Here is a 17375-nt window from a genome sequence, read left to right on the forward strand (position 1 = left end):
TTCGGAAACAACGAAAAATACCAATTTCAAAATTTTCGATGATCTTGAAGCAGAAAATAATGAACAATACCGAATTTAAAATTTTCAATAACCTTAAAGTCGGAAACAATAGAGAATTTTAAAATTTTCAACGACCTTCAAGTCGGAAATAATGGACAATACTCATTTTAAAATTTACGACGACTTTGAAGTCGTAAATAATGGACAATATCGATTTTAAAATTTCCGACAATCTTGAAGTTGGAAACAATGAACAATACCCATTTTACTATTTTCGACAAATTTGAAGTCGAAACCAATTGATTAGTTCTTGATATCATTGTTTGTAAGAAAGAAGATGAAGAAGAAGAAAGAAAGAAAATGAATAAAGAAAAAGAATAATTAAAAATGAATAAAAAAAATAAAAAAATATTAAAAATAATTTTTTAATAAAAAAAATCGTTCTCACTCTCTTTAAAGAGAGTGAAACACACTCTCTTACCATGTCAGCGTTCAGGGGGTAATAATTTCACTTTAAAATAGTTCAGGGGGGTCATAGGACTCCCGCAAAGTATAAGTATGTAGTTGGAATTTCGACTAAAGGTTGGGAGATAATAGACCATTTTCTCAAATATATAAGAGAAAATAATTAAATACAGTAGAAAAAAATATGAAGATGGGGGAGTGGGGATAGGATGGGGGTAATATTTTGAACTAATTTTGAGAATATAATTTAGTAACTAGAATATATATATATATATATATATATATTACTATCTATAAATTTTAAATTGAAAAGATGTGAATAATATAGAATAAAAATTTTAAAATGAAAAAAGTCACAAGTAAATAAAATTAATATATCTATTTCATAATTAATCAAAAGGACACTTAGGGGTCGTTTAGTAGAGTGTATAAGAATAATGTAAAAATATGGTGTATTAGTAATACTTGTGTTAGTTATGTTTGCATTAGTTATGCTTGTGTTTTTCTTATGCAGTGTTTGGTTCGATGTATTAAAAAAAAACATGAATTACATAATTTCTAATTTATTTTTTTTTTTACATAATAACCTCAATATATATGTTGGAAATGATGCAAAAAAAAATTTGAGGGGTAATAGGGTCTTTAAGCATGTTAATGCCTACATTAGATCCATTGCATTTCTAATGCCATGAATTTTGAAGTATTAGTAATACACACCTTAAAACACAATAGAGTGTATAACTAATGTTTGCATTAGTTATACATAGGGTAAAAAGATATACCAAACAAGGTACTACTAATACACATTAAACTAATGCATGCATTAATATTTCAATTAACAAGTTAATAATAAATTTTAAAATTGAGCGACATAATAAATAAAATATGAAATATAAAAGTTTTCAATATTTTGTGATCCATTGTCCCATGTGTACAGCTTTGGCTATGGAATGGTGGAGACTGGAGTGGGGGAGGGGGAAAGGATTTGGGGTTGGGATTTATTTGATTAAATTCTATTTAAGATAATATGATTTAATATGCTCGAACATCACAATCTGAAAAGATTAGAAATAATATTTTTATCCACACATCATGTGGGTATGTATACTAGTTTGTATATATACATCAATCCAAATTTCAAAATCGTAAAAGCCCTCTAGAAAACGACATCGTTTTCCTGGCTTCTTCTCCCTTTTTATCTTCTTTTCATCTGTGGTAATTGTCCTCCTCATCATTCTCTTCACATTGAAAATGGCGAAAGGGAAGAAAGAGCTACTATCGTCAGCACCATGGAGGGTAGAAGACGATAAATTCAAAGACGCAAAGCTCAAAGTGACAAGCCAACCTGGTAAAACACCAACTATGCACGTTCCTGGTAAAAGAACAGTGAATTCCAAAGGCAATGAAGCTGCTGCTGATTCCCTTGAAATTGATCCTGAACTTCGTTACTCCTTCCAACGGAACTTACAGGTCTCTTTCTCTCTATCTATCTATTTATGTATCTTTATGTGAGGAGTGGAGTAAGGATTTTTATTAAGGGGTTTAAAATATGAAAAAGTAAACAGGCAATAAGTCGAAGGGTTCAACATCTGCTATATATGTTATACATATAAAATATACTTTTAATCATGTACAAATTATGTAGATGTGAGGATAGGAGTCAGTATATTTACTGAGGGGTTTAAAATATGAAAAAGTAAACACCAAGAAGTTGAAGGGGTTCAACATTGCTATATATGTTATATTCGTAAAAAATAATTTTAATCATCTATAAATTAGTGTAATTTTCCGCCAAAAGGGGAAAGTTACGCTATTTATACATGAATTGTTTTTAATGTGTATATCGAGTAAATGTGGAACTCCTTTTGGCTTTTGTTTTGTGTTTACTTCTTCATATTTTGAAACCCTTTAGTGAAAATCCTGCTCTGCTGCTGGGTATACATATACAGTATTAAACTTGTGTTGTTAGTGTATGGAAATTGTTGCTCCGCTATTTAGTCTGGGATAAAGAAGGATAGTGGTTGTAGGTTATAGGGTTAGCGTAAAACTTGTAGTCCATAGCTTATGATGAATTCTCTGGATAATTGATGTTGAAGATTGGATTTATATAGATGAACACACTATGTAGGTGAATGGCCAGTGTAATTGAAATAGCCAGCCCAAACTAATTGGGGTTTGAGTGGAAGTTGATTTAAGAATAAGGAAATATCTAACTGTATGTGGTTTGGTTTCGCTGTTTAAGTTGGATTCAAAAGGCTGTTTATTTCATATGAGTGGCTTTTGCATTCCAAGTTTGAGATAGTACCTTCTAAGAATTGCTTTTTGCGGTTTGCTAATGGAGGGAAGAAAATAGGTTTATCAACTTTTTCCAGAGAAATGGTGAATTGTTTTGATGTAATAGTGAAGATGATTCAATGAGCATTTGCTCTAGGCGAAGTCGAGCCGCAAACACAATAAGCACTACTCGATTGGGAAAAGTATAGGATGCAATTGAACTAATTTCAGGGACTTCAACTCCTTCTATGTGACTCTAGAAGAATGGATATGTCGCAATAGATTTATTCCATTTAGCTTTAAGCTTTACTCTGCCAAATAACAGAAAAAGAACGGGGGCAGGGAACAGGAGACAAAATGATACTTTCATGTATATGGTTTTCCTTTCATAGAGCTTTAATGTACAAATAAAAGATCTTTGATAACTTTCAAAGAGAAGTGATCGCACAACTCCATAAGCAAGGAAGATTAAGAAAGCGCCAGAAATTATTCAAACTGCTAAAGGAGAATAAAGAAAACAAAATGCTAAATGTTTTTGGGGTCTGACAAAACATTAGGTAAAGTTGGCTGCAGCTTTTATCCAGACCTCCCGGAATATTATATACTTTCTGGAGTTTAATTGCTTTAATTAAGCTAAACCAACTCTAGAAGTGTTATTGTCAGTTTTCCAGTTATAACCTCTGAAATGACCAGATTAAAAGTAAAGTACCAACCCACATTAATAAGAACCTACAAGAACTTGGTTCACAAGTCGATCATCAAATCCATAGCTCCTAAATTCTACATTTTCCCCCTTTTTGATGATGACAAACGATGCAAAATCACACACAAGAACAATGCAACCCAACATCCCCCTTTGGCATCATTGAAAAGAGGAGAAGTAATTAGCATAACAAGAACACCAGAAAGTAGTGCAATTTTAACATAATCCATGGCCACTCGGGCAACACTAACCACTAACCAGTACACTACCAAGTAGATGGCATAAAAAAGTCTAGTGTATTAGCCATCCAGTGGCAATAAAAACACATAGATAAAAACATTAACTGTCAAGCAATGTACTAACATATCAAGCACCACATTTGCTGCACAAAAATAATATCAAGCCTGAACACTAGCAAAGAGCACTTGATGAGAAAGGGCCAGGAATAAGGAGCTAAGTAGGGGGAGGAGAAGGAGGGGGAGTGACACGACCAACCAACATCATTTGATCAAATCTCTTGCCTAGGGTTATCTATTCATCGAGCATCTGTGTATGGAGACGAGCATATTCTGACTGGGCATCCTGCAAATCCTGGTGAAGAGCAAAAATCTCACCCTCCAATTTGACCGCATGTGCCTGTGCAAGCTGAAGCTCTGCTAGAATACTCGCCACGGAACGCTTGCCCCATGCACCAGATTCACCAAAGTCGCAATCCTCCGAAGTGCGCTGACGAAACATGTCCTGCTTGGTGCATACTTTACCCTTGCCACACGGAAGTTCAAAGTCAACAAAGATACGGGATAGGAAGTATCCATATGGCAACCCATGTTCTCCTCGATCAGGGTTGATCACCCTGGTCATATTCTTGATCATCAGCTCAAGCAAGTTGACATGCTGATGAGAATCCAAAGCCTCCATGAGGCACAAGTTACGCCGAACAGCCTCGTGGCGACGCTCAGAACGAGGCAGCAACACTTTGTTAACTAGCTCAAACATCAATCTGTGATGAGGTAACATGGAACTTTTCAACACACAAGTTGAAGAAGCCGCCCCCCCCCCCCCCCCGAGAATACTTGCCAATAAGAGTGGCATCATACTCAGGATCAATGTCATACTCAGAATACCCCATCACCGGATCCTTCAAAATCCTACTTGATGAATCTTTGGCAGTTGGTGAAACTGTTGGTTCGCAACCAAAAGGTGTAGGGTCCGATTCCGATGGTAATGTTCCTATTGGTGCTTGATTGATCACTCTCAAGGAGAAACAGACAAAGAAACCTGCATCTTCCTTTGTTTCCTCATGAACTCGTGCCTCCATTCTAAGCCGTCAACTGTGGATGCCCATGCAGCTCGATTAACTTGAAGCAAACGCAAAATTGCCTTGGCTCAAGTAGACCAGGCTGCCAAGAAACATTGGGGTAAAGATAACCCGACTCCTTCCACTGCCATTGAGCCCATTGGTGTTGGAGACAATTCAGATGAGGCCAGGTCTCTCACACCTCTCCTGTTAGGTCTTTGTCGAGTCAGCCTCATGAATCCCTCAAACCCCACTCAGTCTAGGAACCTGGTTCCTCCTCTCATGCTCTCACTTCAAAAAAGCTTAGGAAAAACACGCAGAAGTTTCTTGATCTCAGACCAGCCATGTATTATGCTGGTCAAAAAGGTATGAAAGGTCGAATAGTAGATCCCAGTATGTCCTCCAATCCGAGTATGGTGGGACTTATGGAGGTGTTAAATTCTAAAGTTGAGTTCATGTACTAGTAGGGCCTTTGCATTCACTATATACGGAAGAAGTGGTGGCATGTAACTCAAATATTATTGTGGTTGAGGAGGGTATCCTAAGTGCTGTTGTGAAAGGTATTCGGATTGATTCTGCTAAAATTGGTAGGATTTGAAGATTCCAGCGTGTCGTATATTGAGTACGACATTGATTGTGAGTACATTGCCACTCTTATTGGCAAGTATTCTCAGGGACAGGAATCGGCTTCTTTGACTTGTGTGTTGAAAGGTTCCATGTTACCTCGTCATATTTTGATGTTTGAGCTAGTTAGGAAAGTGTTTTTGCCTCGTTTTGAGCGTCGCCATGAGGCTGTTCGACGAGACTTGTGCCTCATGGAGACTTTGGATTCTCATCAGCATGTCAATCTGCTTGAGCTGATGATCAAGCACATGACCAGGGGACCTTCCAAAATCTGGAAGAGAGAAAAAATAAAGGTGACCATGTTCATAGATCATAGATGAATTTGTGGAACTAATAGCGGCAAAACCAACAAATGGTCCAAGGTATCCAAATGTTTGCACTGGGCTTAATTTTCTATCATGAAGACCAGTGTGACGCTTGACGTCGGTCATCTGAAAAGATAGAGAGCTAAATGGATTCCACATCCTAAAGTGGTCATACGTGTGAGACCAGCATGCTTCAAATAGCTCTACTTGTGAGGTGGAGGAGGTCTAAACATACAAACTTTTATTTTGGTTCTCATAGAACATAGGCCTTAATATAACAACTTAGACCCATCAAACCATTTATTTTCTCAAGTCAGCAGTTGTTTAGCATCAAAGTGGCTTTCAGTGTATTTCATGTGCCTGGACAAGCAGTACATTTAGTATATATTAGGGTAGATTTTAGAGTAGTTTTGTGCAATAAGGTAACTTGTACTAGTAGTGGTTTGATTGCAATTCCATGCCCTTCCATGTAAGTGGAGATACAGTTAGGAATTACTAAATAAGTTTCTAGTCCATAGTTGAACGAGGTGCCTTTTTCTCCATTATATAGATTTTTCTTAGTTTCTCGTCAATGTGAAGCATTTGATTTTATTGAGCCTTAGATATCAAAGGCACATGACACATCAAGAATAAGACAAAAATTAATTGAACCAACTTGAAAATACATGAAAAATAAAATGAGAAGGAAAGGGAAACTATAAAAGTAAAGTAAAAGAAAAGAAAAGGGCACTAGGAAGAAGCTAAGGACGGCGATGACAATGGGGAGCTCCTCCAGTCGTACCTAACCCTTCTCAATCCGATTAGCTCCAGCCCCCTCCACATGCAGTACACCCTTGTCTGCTTGCTCCACCTTTGTCTCGTCTTTTTGCTTTTTCAACCACCCTTTTTCTCTTCCTCCCACTCTTTTGAGCTCTTTTCCCATACCCTCTATTCCTCTCCCCACATTTGTTACTTCCACTCTCCCCCATTACATTAGTGCTTGATGCATATGCCTTTCCTCAAACTATCCTTTAGAGCATCAATAATTTCACATCATTTGATAGTGGAAAAGTTTGTGCTCAATGGAATGTCCTGTGATCTCCTGGTGCTTAAGTTCAGGGTTTGACTTGGACGCTCACCATGGTTTGAGGTTTTTGTCATGCATCAGTGAATCATATGTTAAAAAGTATCTTGCATCATAGCAATCCAAGATTAGCTTTATGAGGTTTCAGATAGTTTCTCTGTGCCAAATATCCCTGTACTTGAAATTTTCGGCTTATTTTCAACCAAATACATGCATATTTGGAGTAATCGGATGATCTAAGCTGGAAAAAGATGAAACTGGAGGGATTGGATAAAACAAAATAATGGATGTGTACTTGGAAGTTTGATTGACGATTGGACTGAAGGAACTGTGGCAAAAGGTTGGGGAAGGAAGAAACAGAGTATGGTTGAGAGAAAGAGAGAGATAAGGAATTGTCGAGGATGATGGCTAATTTTTAAAAATGTAAAGTCAATCTGGTAAAATTTTGGATCTAAAATGCTAAACCATACAATATTTAGAACTATAGTTGACAAAATCTATTATCTAAACCTTTTTATGATTGATTATTAATCTGTTTGTTCAATCCCTTTACAGCAGATTTATCTTTTCAAAACCAAATGCAGTCTAAATCCATAATTATAGCTGCGTGTCTGATAAGTGTTCCTGATATTAAGTAGATGCTCCTTTGGTAATGGATGACAAACTTCAATATCAGTATCTGCTATACTTTTAAAAGCAATGTAGCCTTTTGATATTTCTTATTTTGTTAGAAATGACAGTACCACTCTATCATCTCTGTGCAGTTTCTTCAACGTGTCTTCAGCATCGACACTGTTGTTAAACCTCTGCCTCCTACAATGGCGTACAATGTTGCTCGTAACTTGACCTTCTTCACGAGTATCTTCACGCAGTTCTTTGGTGAGTCTATTTCTCTGTCAAGTTGTTTGCAAGGGAATGGGTACTTTTGACTAGTTTGGTTGTTTTCTTCTTTTGGCTGAACTGTTTGTTCTTCTTATGAAGACTCATTATCGGTTTGCTTCTTTTGGAGTGTTTGTCCTTATGGCTTTTTGTTTGGAGCTGGGTTTTTTTTCCGCACTTTAATCCAGTATATTTTCATTATGGCAGATCCTGAAGGGATAGCAAATGCACAAAAATCTCTCGGCTTAGGACAGGAAGAGAAAGTTCGTAAGGTCCGTTAAAGGACTTGTTTAATCTCTGCAAGGAGTATTGTTGAATTTCTTTTCTTCTGTTGTACCTCTGATGATCTGGATACTCAGCAATTTTGTACTCTATATACATTTGCTGATAAATGACAAGCAATCTGTAAACTCATTACTTCACCAACATAAGTACCAGTAATTCCTGTTTTGGTAGTGCTACTAGTGCCGTTTACTTTCATCCACATACCGGTATGGACTTCTGATAATTTTCATCTTATTTAGCAAAAACATGTCAGACTTCTTCTGAATGGTAAGTATCGTTTTTCTTGATCCTTTTCGAAAATCTTTTATGTGGGAATGTACTGGGTTTGTTGTTGTTGTCTTTTCGAAAATCTTTTCATCAGTCTGGTAAGACTTGGCTGGGTAACAAAGTATTTCTACAACTAGATTTTGTGATATTAACAGAATTGCAGCAGTGATGTCTTCTTCTGCAAAGGTTCAAACAAGTGACGGGAACACATTGGAATCGGGAACCTGTTTGTAACCTTCAAGCATGCATTCTTGAAAACATAACAAGTCTGAGCCAGTTGTATAAGGAGTTGTAGGTGCAGTTGTCCTCTGCATCCAAGAACTTTAAATCTCAGGTATCCCTTTGTCTAATAGTTTTTGAAGGGAAGTGTTGAAGCAATGGTAAAGTTGCCTCCATGTAATCTATAGATCATGGGTTCGAGTAGTGGAATCTATTGATGCTTACGTCAGAATAGGGCCCTTCCACCAAGGGTGTGACCTTTTCCTGACCTGTGTGAACTCGAGAGTTTCGTGCGTGGGTTGAGGTTGACCGTTCCTTTAACTAATACTCTTCTCATCTATGTGGGATGGATGTTGTAATTTTAAGGTATCGTACCTTGGAAATTAAGAATCTTTCTTGTGATTAGTAATAGGCTAATAACAATTGGCAGATAAGTACAAGGCGGTATGTGTGAACTGTGACCACACTCATAATCTTCAACATAAACTACATATATAAATCAATTGAACAGTTACAGAACTATATAGTTAGTAAGTTCTCATTTACTGTTGAAATAATAATTGGTGCAATGATGCTCTTCATTCATTGATTCAAAATCACCTCATTTGGCTCATGGTTAGTTTTGTTTATCCTTTTGAAGCATTGTAATCCTCTAGTATGATAAAAATATGATAATCTTTTGAAGTATGATAAAATTGTAGATTCTCACACATTCCTAATATATCAGCAACTGCCTCATGATTCTCCACAATATTCCACCCATTCATAACAAGATAATATTCTCAACTAAGTCTAGTAAAGTACCCACAAAAACAAAACAGATAAAAAAGCTCAGTTCACTACACAAATGGAAATTAGTTAAAGAAATTCAATTTCCTTCCATGATATATTTTCCATAGCTAATTCATGGCAAGTTGCTGAATATTCATGGGATAAACAGCATCAGGTCCACCATTGAAAGCCTTCCTTCCGAACAAGACGTTTACTGCCTCAGTTGGATGAAATGCATCCCAAAAAATGTATTGTTCCCTGTTTGAACATGGTGTTTGGAATGGTAGACATGTTATTTGCCCTCTATTTCTCCCTACCCCACAGCATCCAAGATTTACTTCACTAAATCCTGTTACATACATCATTAACAAAGTTGAAAAGAGTAATTTAGTTAGCATTTGCTTCCAAGGATAATAATATTTTACAATATCCAAGAGATTGACTGACCATATTGTTGGGAATTAGTAAGGAGATCTTGGAACATATTCCTGATGTTAATGTAAGAAAATTTGAAGCCAGGGAGATTGGTGTTTAGGTTGGTGAGCATTGATCTAACATTGTTATGGAATGGAAGAACAAGTTGATTCACTTCCTGTGAACATGCACCATTTGGACTTTGTGCAAGAATGCTTGGAATACACCCCATTAGTCCTACTCCACCTATCACAAATTTTCTTGCTCCTAAATTATATAATCTCTGCAATTTTCAAGAATTGAAGGAGGAAAAAAAAAAGAGAAGAAAAAAGTTAGTTAATAAATTAAGTGGTAAGCAAGTACTAGTTTAGGGTGTGTTGGGGTATGAAGGGAAATGCTTTCCACAAAAAAATATTTTTCTGAAAAAAGAATAATGTCTTATTATATTCTGGTATTTGGTGAGTAAGCAAATATTATCTCAAAAGTATCTATATATAATATAGGAAAATACTATGAAGGGTGTGGGGCTAGAGTGGTCAAGGGGTGGCGGGGTTGGATTGAGAGCGTTGGAATATGGGCGGGAGTCAATTTTAGTTTCTCACTTGTGCAATTTGTTTTTCCTATTCTCTTTAAGGAAGCCATTTCTTGATTTTTAAGAAATTTACTTTCCTAAAGAATATATTTTTCCGAAAAATGTTTTCTATGCCAAACACATCCTTAGAGTAAGCTCTCGGGAGAAAATGAAGACGGAATATTATTATTCTTTAGAAGAAAAAGAGAACATCCAATTTTTTCATTAATTAGTATAAGAAATTTGGAAAGTAAAGTAATACTTATTGAAATCACAAGAAGAGAAAATATGAGACAAAAAGAGAATCTTACTATAAGCTGTTGATTATACTGCTGAGTCAAGAGATTAGCATATTCTTGAGCATTATATTGATTCTTTGTATTATAATTAGGCATAAGATAATTATTAAGGTAGTCATTGCTTCCCATTCCAACAAAGAAAATAGATTTTGCTAGTGCCTCTGCCACATCTGTTGCTCCATTATTGTTTCTGATTTGGTTCAATGTATTCTCAAAATTTGTGATTTGTTGGTTGAATGGAATGCGCCCCACCTGTATAAAATTAGTAATATAAAATTCAATAATTAGTTATTACATGCAAGATGTTACTGAAAATAAAACTAACTTGAACTTCTAGTAAAAAGTAAAAAGCGTAAAGGCACTTGGGTAGGTGTAGTGTACGTATTTAACTTCATTTATTTGTACATGGATTTATTGTTCCTACATCACAGTATCATCCATTGAGTTGTACTTGTTGAGTTTGATGCATCATTGATAAGATCCTTAAAAGGGTTACCAACCAAAATTGTGACAGGTTGGCTATGATCCTTCTACCCTTAATTAAAAATTTTGAGTTTGAGTTCAGAATATAAAATAATATTTTCCTCTTAAATGAGACATACTCAACCTGAATTCACATTAATGGAGGTTCAATATATGTGTCAATTCCTTCGGTGAAACACCAAAAAACAAATCCTTAAGGGTTGCAGGGACACATGGTCTATATTTTTCTTTGTTTCTTTTATCCAAACGCCTACTTACATTTTTGAATTCCACTTTTATGCACTAGTCGTGTAAAATACTTCTTACACTAACATGTCATTGAAGAAGATAAATACAGACAGTTTCACATTATGAGTGAAATTAATAACCCAAAAAATATGGTAAAACCCCCTTCTATAACTGGATAAACTACATCAACGGAGCAATTTAAAAAAAAAATAAAAAATTACAATAATAGTATATACAATTTTTTTTTCATCGGCAATTTCTTTTAAAAAGTTTTGCTTTGAGGTTGGGATAATTGGTGGATTCTAGATAAATTAAAGTGCCATTTCTCTGTTCGTTTTAACTTTTTTAACTAGGTATATATATATTGCCAAAAAAAAAAAAGTGCCATTTCTCTGTTCGTTTTAACTTTTTTAACTAGGTATATATTGCCAAAAAGAAAAAAAAGAAAAGAACATACAAAGTTTCTGCCAGTATTATCAAGAATGCCAGCAGCAGCAGAGGCATAGTTGATTCCAAATCTCATTTGGTCTCCTGATGCCTGGGAGTATGCTGGAATCAGGGGTAGTCCAAGCAATTCAGCTGCATGTACAATTCATGTGTTAATCATTTGGCTTTTTTATTGTTTATGATAATTTCTGTACATAATAACCTATATATAATACTAAGAGAAAATGCAATGTTTCCACCTTAAATTATACACGAAATTGCTGAGACACACCCGAACTTTAGGAGGGTCCTATTACCCCTGAACTAATAATTAAAACCATATTTTTGGCAACCTTAGTGCCTACGTGGCACATACGTGTGTCTACGTGGACCTTCAGTGTGTTGATTCACTGATATGCCATGTAGGCACTAAGGTTGCAAAAAAATACGATTTTAATTAGTTCAGGGTAATAGGACCCTCCTAAAATTCGGGTGTATCTCAGCAATTTCGTGTATAGTTCAGAGTGGAAACGGATCATTTTCCCTAATACTAATCAACATGCATGCCGGTTTTAATTAACGAGCATCGGCGTGGAAAATCAAAAGGTATAATACCAAAATAGACATTTAAATTTGACTTCAACTAGCAAGTAAACAATCCAGCTTTGATTATGTATATCTAGACACCTCAATTTGTCTCCACCATGTCAGTACGAACACTCCAATTTGCAATCAACTAGACACCTCAAAAATTATGTGTCCCATCAGCATCGAGCTTCCATAAACACATTCGGGACGAGTTGGAGGGTTTAGTTACCAGTTGAAATCAAGGTGAGATATCTAGATGTGCACGCTCAAAGTTAAAGTGCTTACTTAACTGCTAGATGAGGTCAAGTTTGAGTGTCTATTTATGTATTATATCAAATCAAAAGGAACATCAAGAATTGCGATGAAATGAATGGAACTTTCTGCTTTTTTTCTTTTTAGTTCGAGATTGAGAAAATCATAATAGAAAGGCCTTGCATAAAGTCGTAAATTGGACTAGTCAGAACCCAGGATTCTGAATACTAAGTGGGAAATCCAAAAAAGGAAAAAAAAAAATAAATCAACCTAGCTAGCCAGTTAAATGAGTACAAATCACAGGCCAATTTGAAGCCTATTAGATAAGAACTTAATGATACTTCAACATAGTGTACTCATATAGATTGCATGCATCTGGAAAATAAAGTATAACGTAGATAAAAAAAAAAAATTAAAAAAAAAAAGTGGAAATGTACATACCAATAACATCAACCATGGTGAGACCGTTAGAGAAACGACCAGTAGGGCCACCATTAAAATCAATTCCATAAGGAAAATAGTTAGCCTTTGCTAAAGAAGCCAAGTTATTGTTGTTGCCATTGTCTATCAATGAGTCTCCAAATATGAACATGGCAGGCACCATTGCACTCCTAGCCGCACCTTCTTCTTGACATATCACATTATTATTATTCACTAGCAATACAAACAACATAAAACACAAAGGAAATAGCCTAAAATCATAAGCCATATTTTCTTTGTAAAATGGATCTTCTACTTTGCTTTCTTGATTTGGATATAGTGTGAGAAGTGCAAGTTCAAAGTCTGAGAAGGTTTAATATAGTGAGGGGAAAATAAATGTGCGGTGGTTAGAGAGGAGTAAATGGATTCACCTGTATATTGCTTTATACAGTAAATGGGTAGGTAATAATTGATGAGTGAGTGTATAGGAATTCCTTGAGGATTTAATTTGCATGTAGTTGTAGTAGTAGTAACATTTTAGTCACTTATTTCCTTTTCTTTTCATTAATTCTTCACTTATAACGATCTACAAATTAAATATTACTAGTTATTTTCTCCCAAAATTCTTGGATGCTATACAAATACTTCATTTTGGTAACTTGTTAAACAAAAATGATGATATACTGTATTGTTTCTCCACCGATCACGAATTTAATTAAATTTTTGGGAAGTATCATAATTATTCGAAACGAATTAGATTTTTGCTTGTTCAATTCAAACAAGTGATTGATTAATGAGGTCAGAGCAACAAGGAATGCCTAAACGACATTTGTTTTTCAGGGCTACATAGTAAGTAGATCGAGAAAGTCGTTTTCAAAAAAATACATAAAGGAAATTACTTTCAGTTTAAGTAGATTTTGTTGGGTCTATGAAGTTTTGGTGATTGACAAAATGACTGAAACATGTTAGCTGAACTGTTCACAAATACTCAGGTGAAAGATGATGAGCCCATAGAGAGATCATTGATATGAAAAAACAAGATTGTTCGGTTTAAGTAATTACAGTTGATAAACTCAAAATAACTACCATGTGAAAAATTGAAGAATTGGAATTTGACTATAACACTTGAAGATAAGAGAGTTCGAATTGAAGAAGGAGTCATACGCGAAATAGAACTCTAAAAAATAAGAGTTCTAATTAGAGAAGTTGTTTGACTTGAACAAGAATTCTTTGGAGAGTTGTGTTTACATAGAGGGAGTGTCTTTCACAATCACTCATGCACTTACAAAGAAATTGACAAATTGACTTAGCAGTGTGCAACTTGAAGACTAAGGAACTCGTTGTTGAACCTCGTCCTAATACTTAGAAAGATAAGGAGTCTTAATCTTTATGTATTAGGTTTGGTTCTTGAGTTGTAATATTATTGATGTAATTCTAGTTTCAGTGAAGTTATAAACTGAGTTAGGTTATTGTTTTTAAGTTAGGAAACTCGAAGACTTGGGGTCAGATACCTTGAGAGGTTTGTGATTTGAGTATTGAATAGGAGTTTGAGTTTACAATCCCTAGGTTACAGAAGTCTTGTAATTTGTCATTGATGAGGCTCAATTTGATTAGTGAAATCCAGTAGAAGTGCAGGTCATGATTTTTATACCTTTTTGAGCTGGATATTTTTCATGTAAAAATACTGTCTCTTTTACTTATACTGCCATAACATTATTGAAATACGTTAGGCAACCTGTTTCGCTTGTAGGCTGCTCTTAAGTATCTATAAGTAAATTAATAGGTTGTGTGCTCATACAATTGGTATCAGAACAAGGTTATTTTAAGGGTTAATACCTAAGATAAGAACATAATGAACTCTGCACCACCTATTGGGCACATTGAAGGTTAGTCAACAATTCGACCACCACTCTTTGATGACTCTCATTTTATTTGGTGAAAGGCCATGATGGAAATGTATCTTCAAGGTGAGGATTATGAATTGTGGGACAAAATTACTGATTATCCAACAATTCTCATGAAGACGGTGGATGAAGCACAAATAAAAAAGGTTAGGAGTGAATTCACCTCAGAAAATCTTGTTGCACTCAAAAGAATGCAAAGACAACATTCTTATTTGTAGTCTTGGTCCAGCTGAGTACAACAAAATGTCTAACTACACCACTGCTAAACAAATATGGGATGTCCAAGTAAATGCACATGAAGATACTCACCAAGTGAGAAAATTCAGAATTGCATTACTTTTTACTGAATATGAGGCCTTCAAATGAAGGAAAATGGGTCATTATAAAAATGATAACTAGGTTGACTTCACTAATAAATGAGTTGTCTTCTTTAGGAAAGATTTTATCTACTGAAGAACAGTTAGAGAAGAACTTGAGAATCCTTCTAAAGTCCAAGTGGAATGTCAAAGTTATAGCTACAAGAGAAGCTAATGATCTCACTAGAATGTCCCTTGATGAACTAGTTAGTAATTTGAAGACCTATGAGTTGAACATGAAAGATCTAAAAAGGGATAAAGTAGTTAAGAAAAATTCATTGGCTCTAAGTACATGTGAAAGTGATGAATTTGAACTGGATAAAACAAAAATCTTTAAGAAATATTTTGAGAAATAATCTGACAAGAAAAGAACGGGTAGTAAAAAGCGGTCCAATAACAAAAAATAGGTTGGTTGCCAAATGTGACAAAAATGATCATCGGATTAAGGATTTTTCACTTTGGAAGATTGAGTGGAAAAAGAAAAGAGTTGAAAAGGAATTAAAGGAAAAGGCTAAGAAAATGGAAATGAAAGGTTATGCCATGGTAGCTATCTGGGGTTCAGACTCAGAAGAATCAGATAATAAAGATGTTGATGAAACTACTTTCATGGCCATTTAGAGACATGAAAGAGGAAGAAGCAACTTCTGAGGTAAGAATTCTTGAACTAAAAGAAAAGTTATTTTTTTTTAAAAAAAAAACTTATTTCATTAATAAGTGTCTTTACTGATGATTTTCAAGAACTAACCTCTGGTAGAGATGAATTATTCAGTAGTCTTGCAAGCTCAAAGTTTGACTACATTGATCTGAAAATTTGCAATTACCACTGAAAAGAAAAATTATTCCCTAAAGAAACAGGTTAGAAAACTTGATTTATCAAATCTGAATCGCAAGTCTGAAGTTTTGAAACTATCTCTCTCTGAAAAAGAAAAAAAATGTTATGAGTGATGATCAGAAAAGAATTGAGTCAAATCTTAATAAATACAAAAATAATTATTTTTATGAAAAACAGAAGGTGAGAAAACTAACTCAAGAAGTGTCTAAGCTAAAAGTGGATCTTGAAAGAGCAAATAGATGGACTAACTCATCTAGAATTGTGAATAGGTTGAGCGAAAGAACTCACAATGAAAATGTTTGGTTAGGATTCTATAAGGAAACTGATGTGATAAGAGATTGTGTTACATGTGTGAAAATCTTGAACATCCTACAACTGAGTGTCCAGTTGCTGCAAATAGTAGGGTTAGAAGTACTAATCTAGCAAAAGGATCTGACTTCAAGTTAGCTCAAGTTAACAGAAAAATTGTTAAACTAGTCAGAGAAACAGGTCCACAAACTTATTGCTTGATGGGCTAGAGAAAACTTGATTTATCCTTTTGATCATAAGAAAGGACCCAAGCTTGTGTGGGTTCCTAAAACTAATCCCTAAACTGTTTTGAAGGTAAAAGTGAAAGGAGGCAAACAATATTGGTACATGAATAGTGCTTGCTCAAGGTGTAGGACTAGAGATAAATAAAAATTCCTTTCATTTACCTCATTTGAAGAGGGAATGTATCATTTGGAGATGGTAAAAGGGATACTATCACTGGAGTTAGAAAGATTGGCAAGTCTGAATCAAGAGTTTTGGAAGAAGTCTATATGTGGATAGATTAAAACACAATCTTCTCAGCATCTCTCAACTCAATGACAAAGAAAATAAGGTAACTTTTGATTCTACAGGATACAAGGTGAAGAAGTTGGATATAAAAGAGATTGTTCTAACTACTAGGAGACATAGAAATGTGTATAAGATTGATATCATGGTAATTTCTGGTACAAATTTGACATGTCTAAGTGTAATTGAGAATGACCCCCTCCTATGGTATAAAATACTTAGACATACAAGTCTGAAACAACTAAACAAGCTAGCCTCTAAGGACATGGTGGTAGGCTTGCCTAAAACTAAGTTCAAAGCAGTGCATGTGTAAGGAGGAAGCAAATAAGATCATCCTTCAAAACTAAGAACCATGTCAGCATAACTAAGTGTCTTGACGTGGTCCATATGGATCTTTGTGGACCAATGAGGGTACAAAGAAGAGAAGGCAAGAAGTATGCTTATATTATTATTAATGATTTTTTCAGGTGTATTTGGATAATGTTTTTAGCTTCCAAGGAGGATGTTTTTAGAGTATTTTCTACTTTTATCGAGAAATAAAAAAAGAAACTAGGTACCTCACTATTTTTATAAGATCTGACCATGGAAATGAATTTGAAAATGTAAATTTTTTAAAATTTTGTTCAACAAATAA

The 17375-nt window shown here is 35.0% G+C and overlaps 2 protein-coding genes across 2 annotated transcripts; one reads left to right on the plus strand and one right to left on the minus strand.

The window, feature by feature from the left end:
- Positions 1–1397: 1397 nt before the first annotated feature.
- LOC107838699 lies at positions 1398–8065 on the plus strand. Its single transcript, XM_016681866.2, has 3 exons — positions 1398–1935; positions 7496–7610; positions 7818–8065. The coding sequence occupies exons 1-3, from the start codon at positions 1717–1719 to the stop codon at positions 7889–7891; spliced, it is 408 nt and encodes a 135-aa protein (XP_016537352.1). The 5' UTR covers positions 1398–1716; the 3' UTR covers positions 7892–8065.
- A 974-nt stretch (positions 8066–9039) lies between these two features.
- On the minus strand, positions 9040–13259 carry LOC107838691 (GDSL esterase/lipase At1g71691). Its single transcript, XM_016681857.2, has 5 exons — positions 12855–13259; positions 11605–11726; positions 10449–10688; positions 9600–9849; positions 9040–9501 (listed from the first exon to the last, which is right to left on the minus strand). Exons 1-5 carry the CDS (start codon positions 13120–13122, stop codon positions 9281–9283), a joined length of 1101 nt encoding a protein of 366 aa, XP_016537343.1. The 5' UTR covers positions 13123–13259; the 3' UTR covers positions 9040–9280.
- Between the last annotated feature and the right edge of the window lie 4116 nt (positions 13260–17375).

This window comes from Capsicum annuum, chromosome 1, assembly GCF_002878395.1.
Source record: "Capsicum annuum cultivar UCD-10X-F1 chromosome 1, UCD10Xv1.1, whole genome shotgun sequence".
NCBI lineage: Eukaryota > Viridiplantae > Streptophyta > Magnoliopsida > Solanales > Solanaceae > Capsicum > Capsicum annuum.

Coding starts and splice junctions, on each gene's coding strand:
- LOC107838699 (XM_016681866.2), top strand. CDS start 1,717: ATGGCGAAAGGGAAGAAAGAGCTACTATCGTCAGCACCATGGAGGGTA. Junction 1,936..7,495: donor CCTTCCAACGGAACTTACAG/GTCTCTTTCTCT, acceptor ATCTCTGTGCAG/TTTCTTCAACGTGTCTTCAG. Junction 7,611..7,817: donor TATCTTCACGCAGTTCTTTG/GTGAGTCTATTT, acceptor TCATTATGGCAG/ATCCTGAAGGGATAGCAAAT.
- LOC107838691 (XM_016681857.2), bottom strand. CDS start 13,122: ATGGCTTATGATTTTAGGCTATTTCCTTTGTGTTTTATGTTGTTTGTA. Junction 11,727..12,854: donor CACCATGGTTGATGTTATTG/GTATGTACATTT, acceptor TTGTACATGCAG/CTGAATTGCTTGGACTACCC. Junction 9,502..9,599: donor TACTAATTCCCAACAATATG/GTCAGTCAATCT, acceptor TGTATGTAACAG/GATTTAGTGAAGTAAATCTT.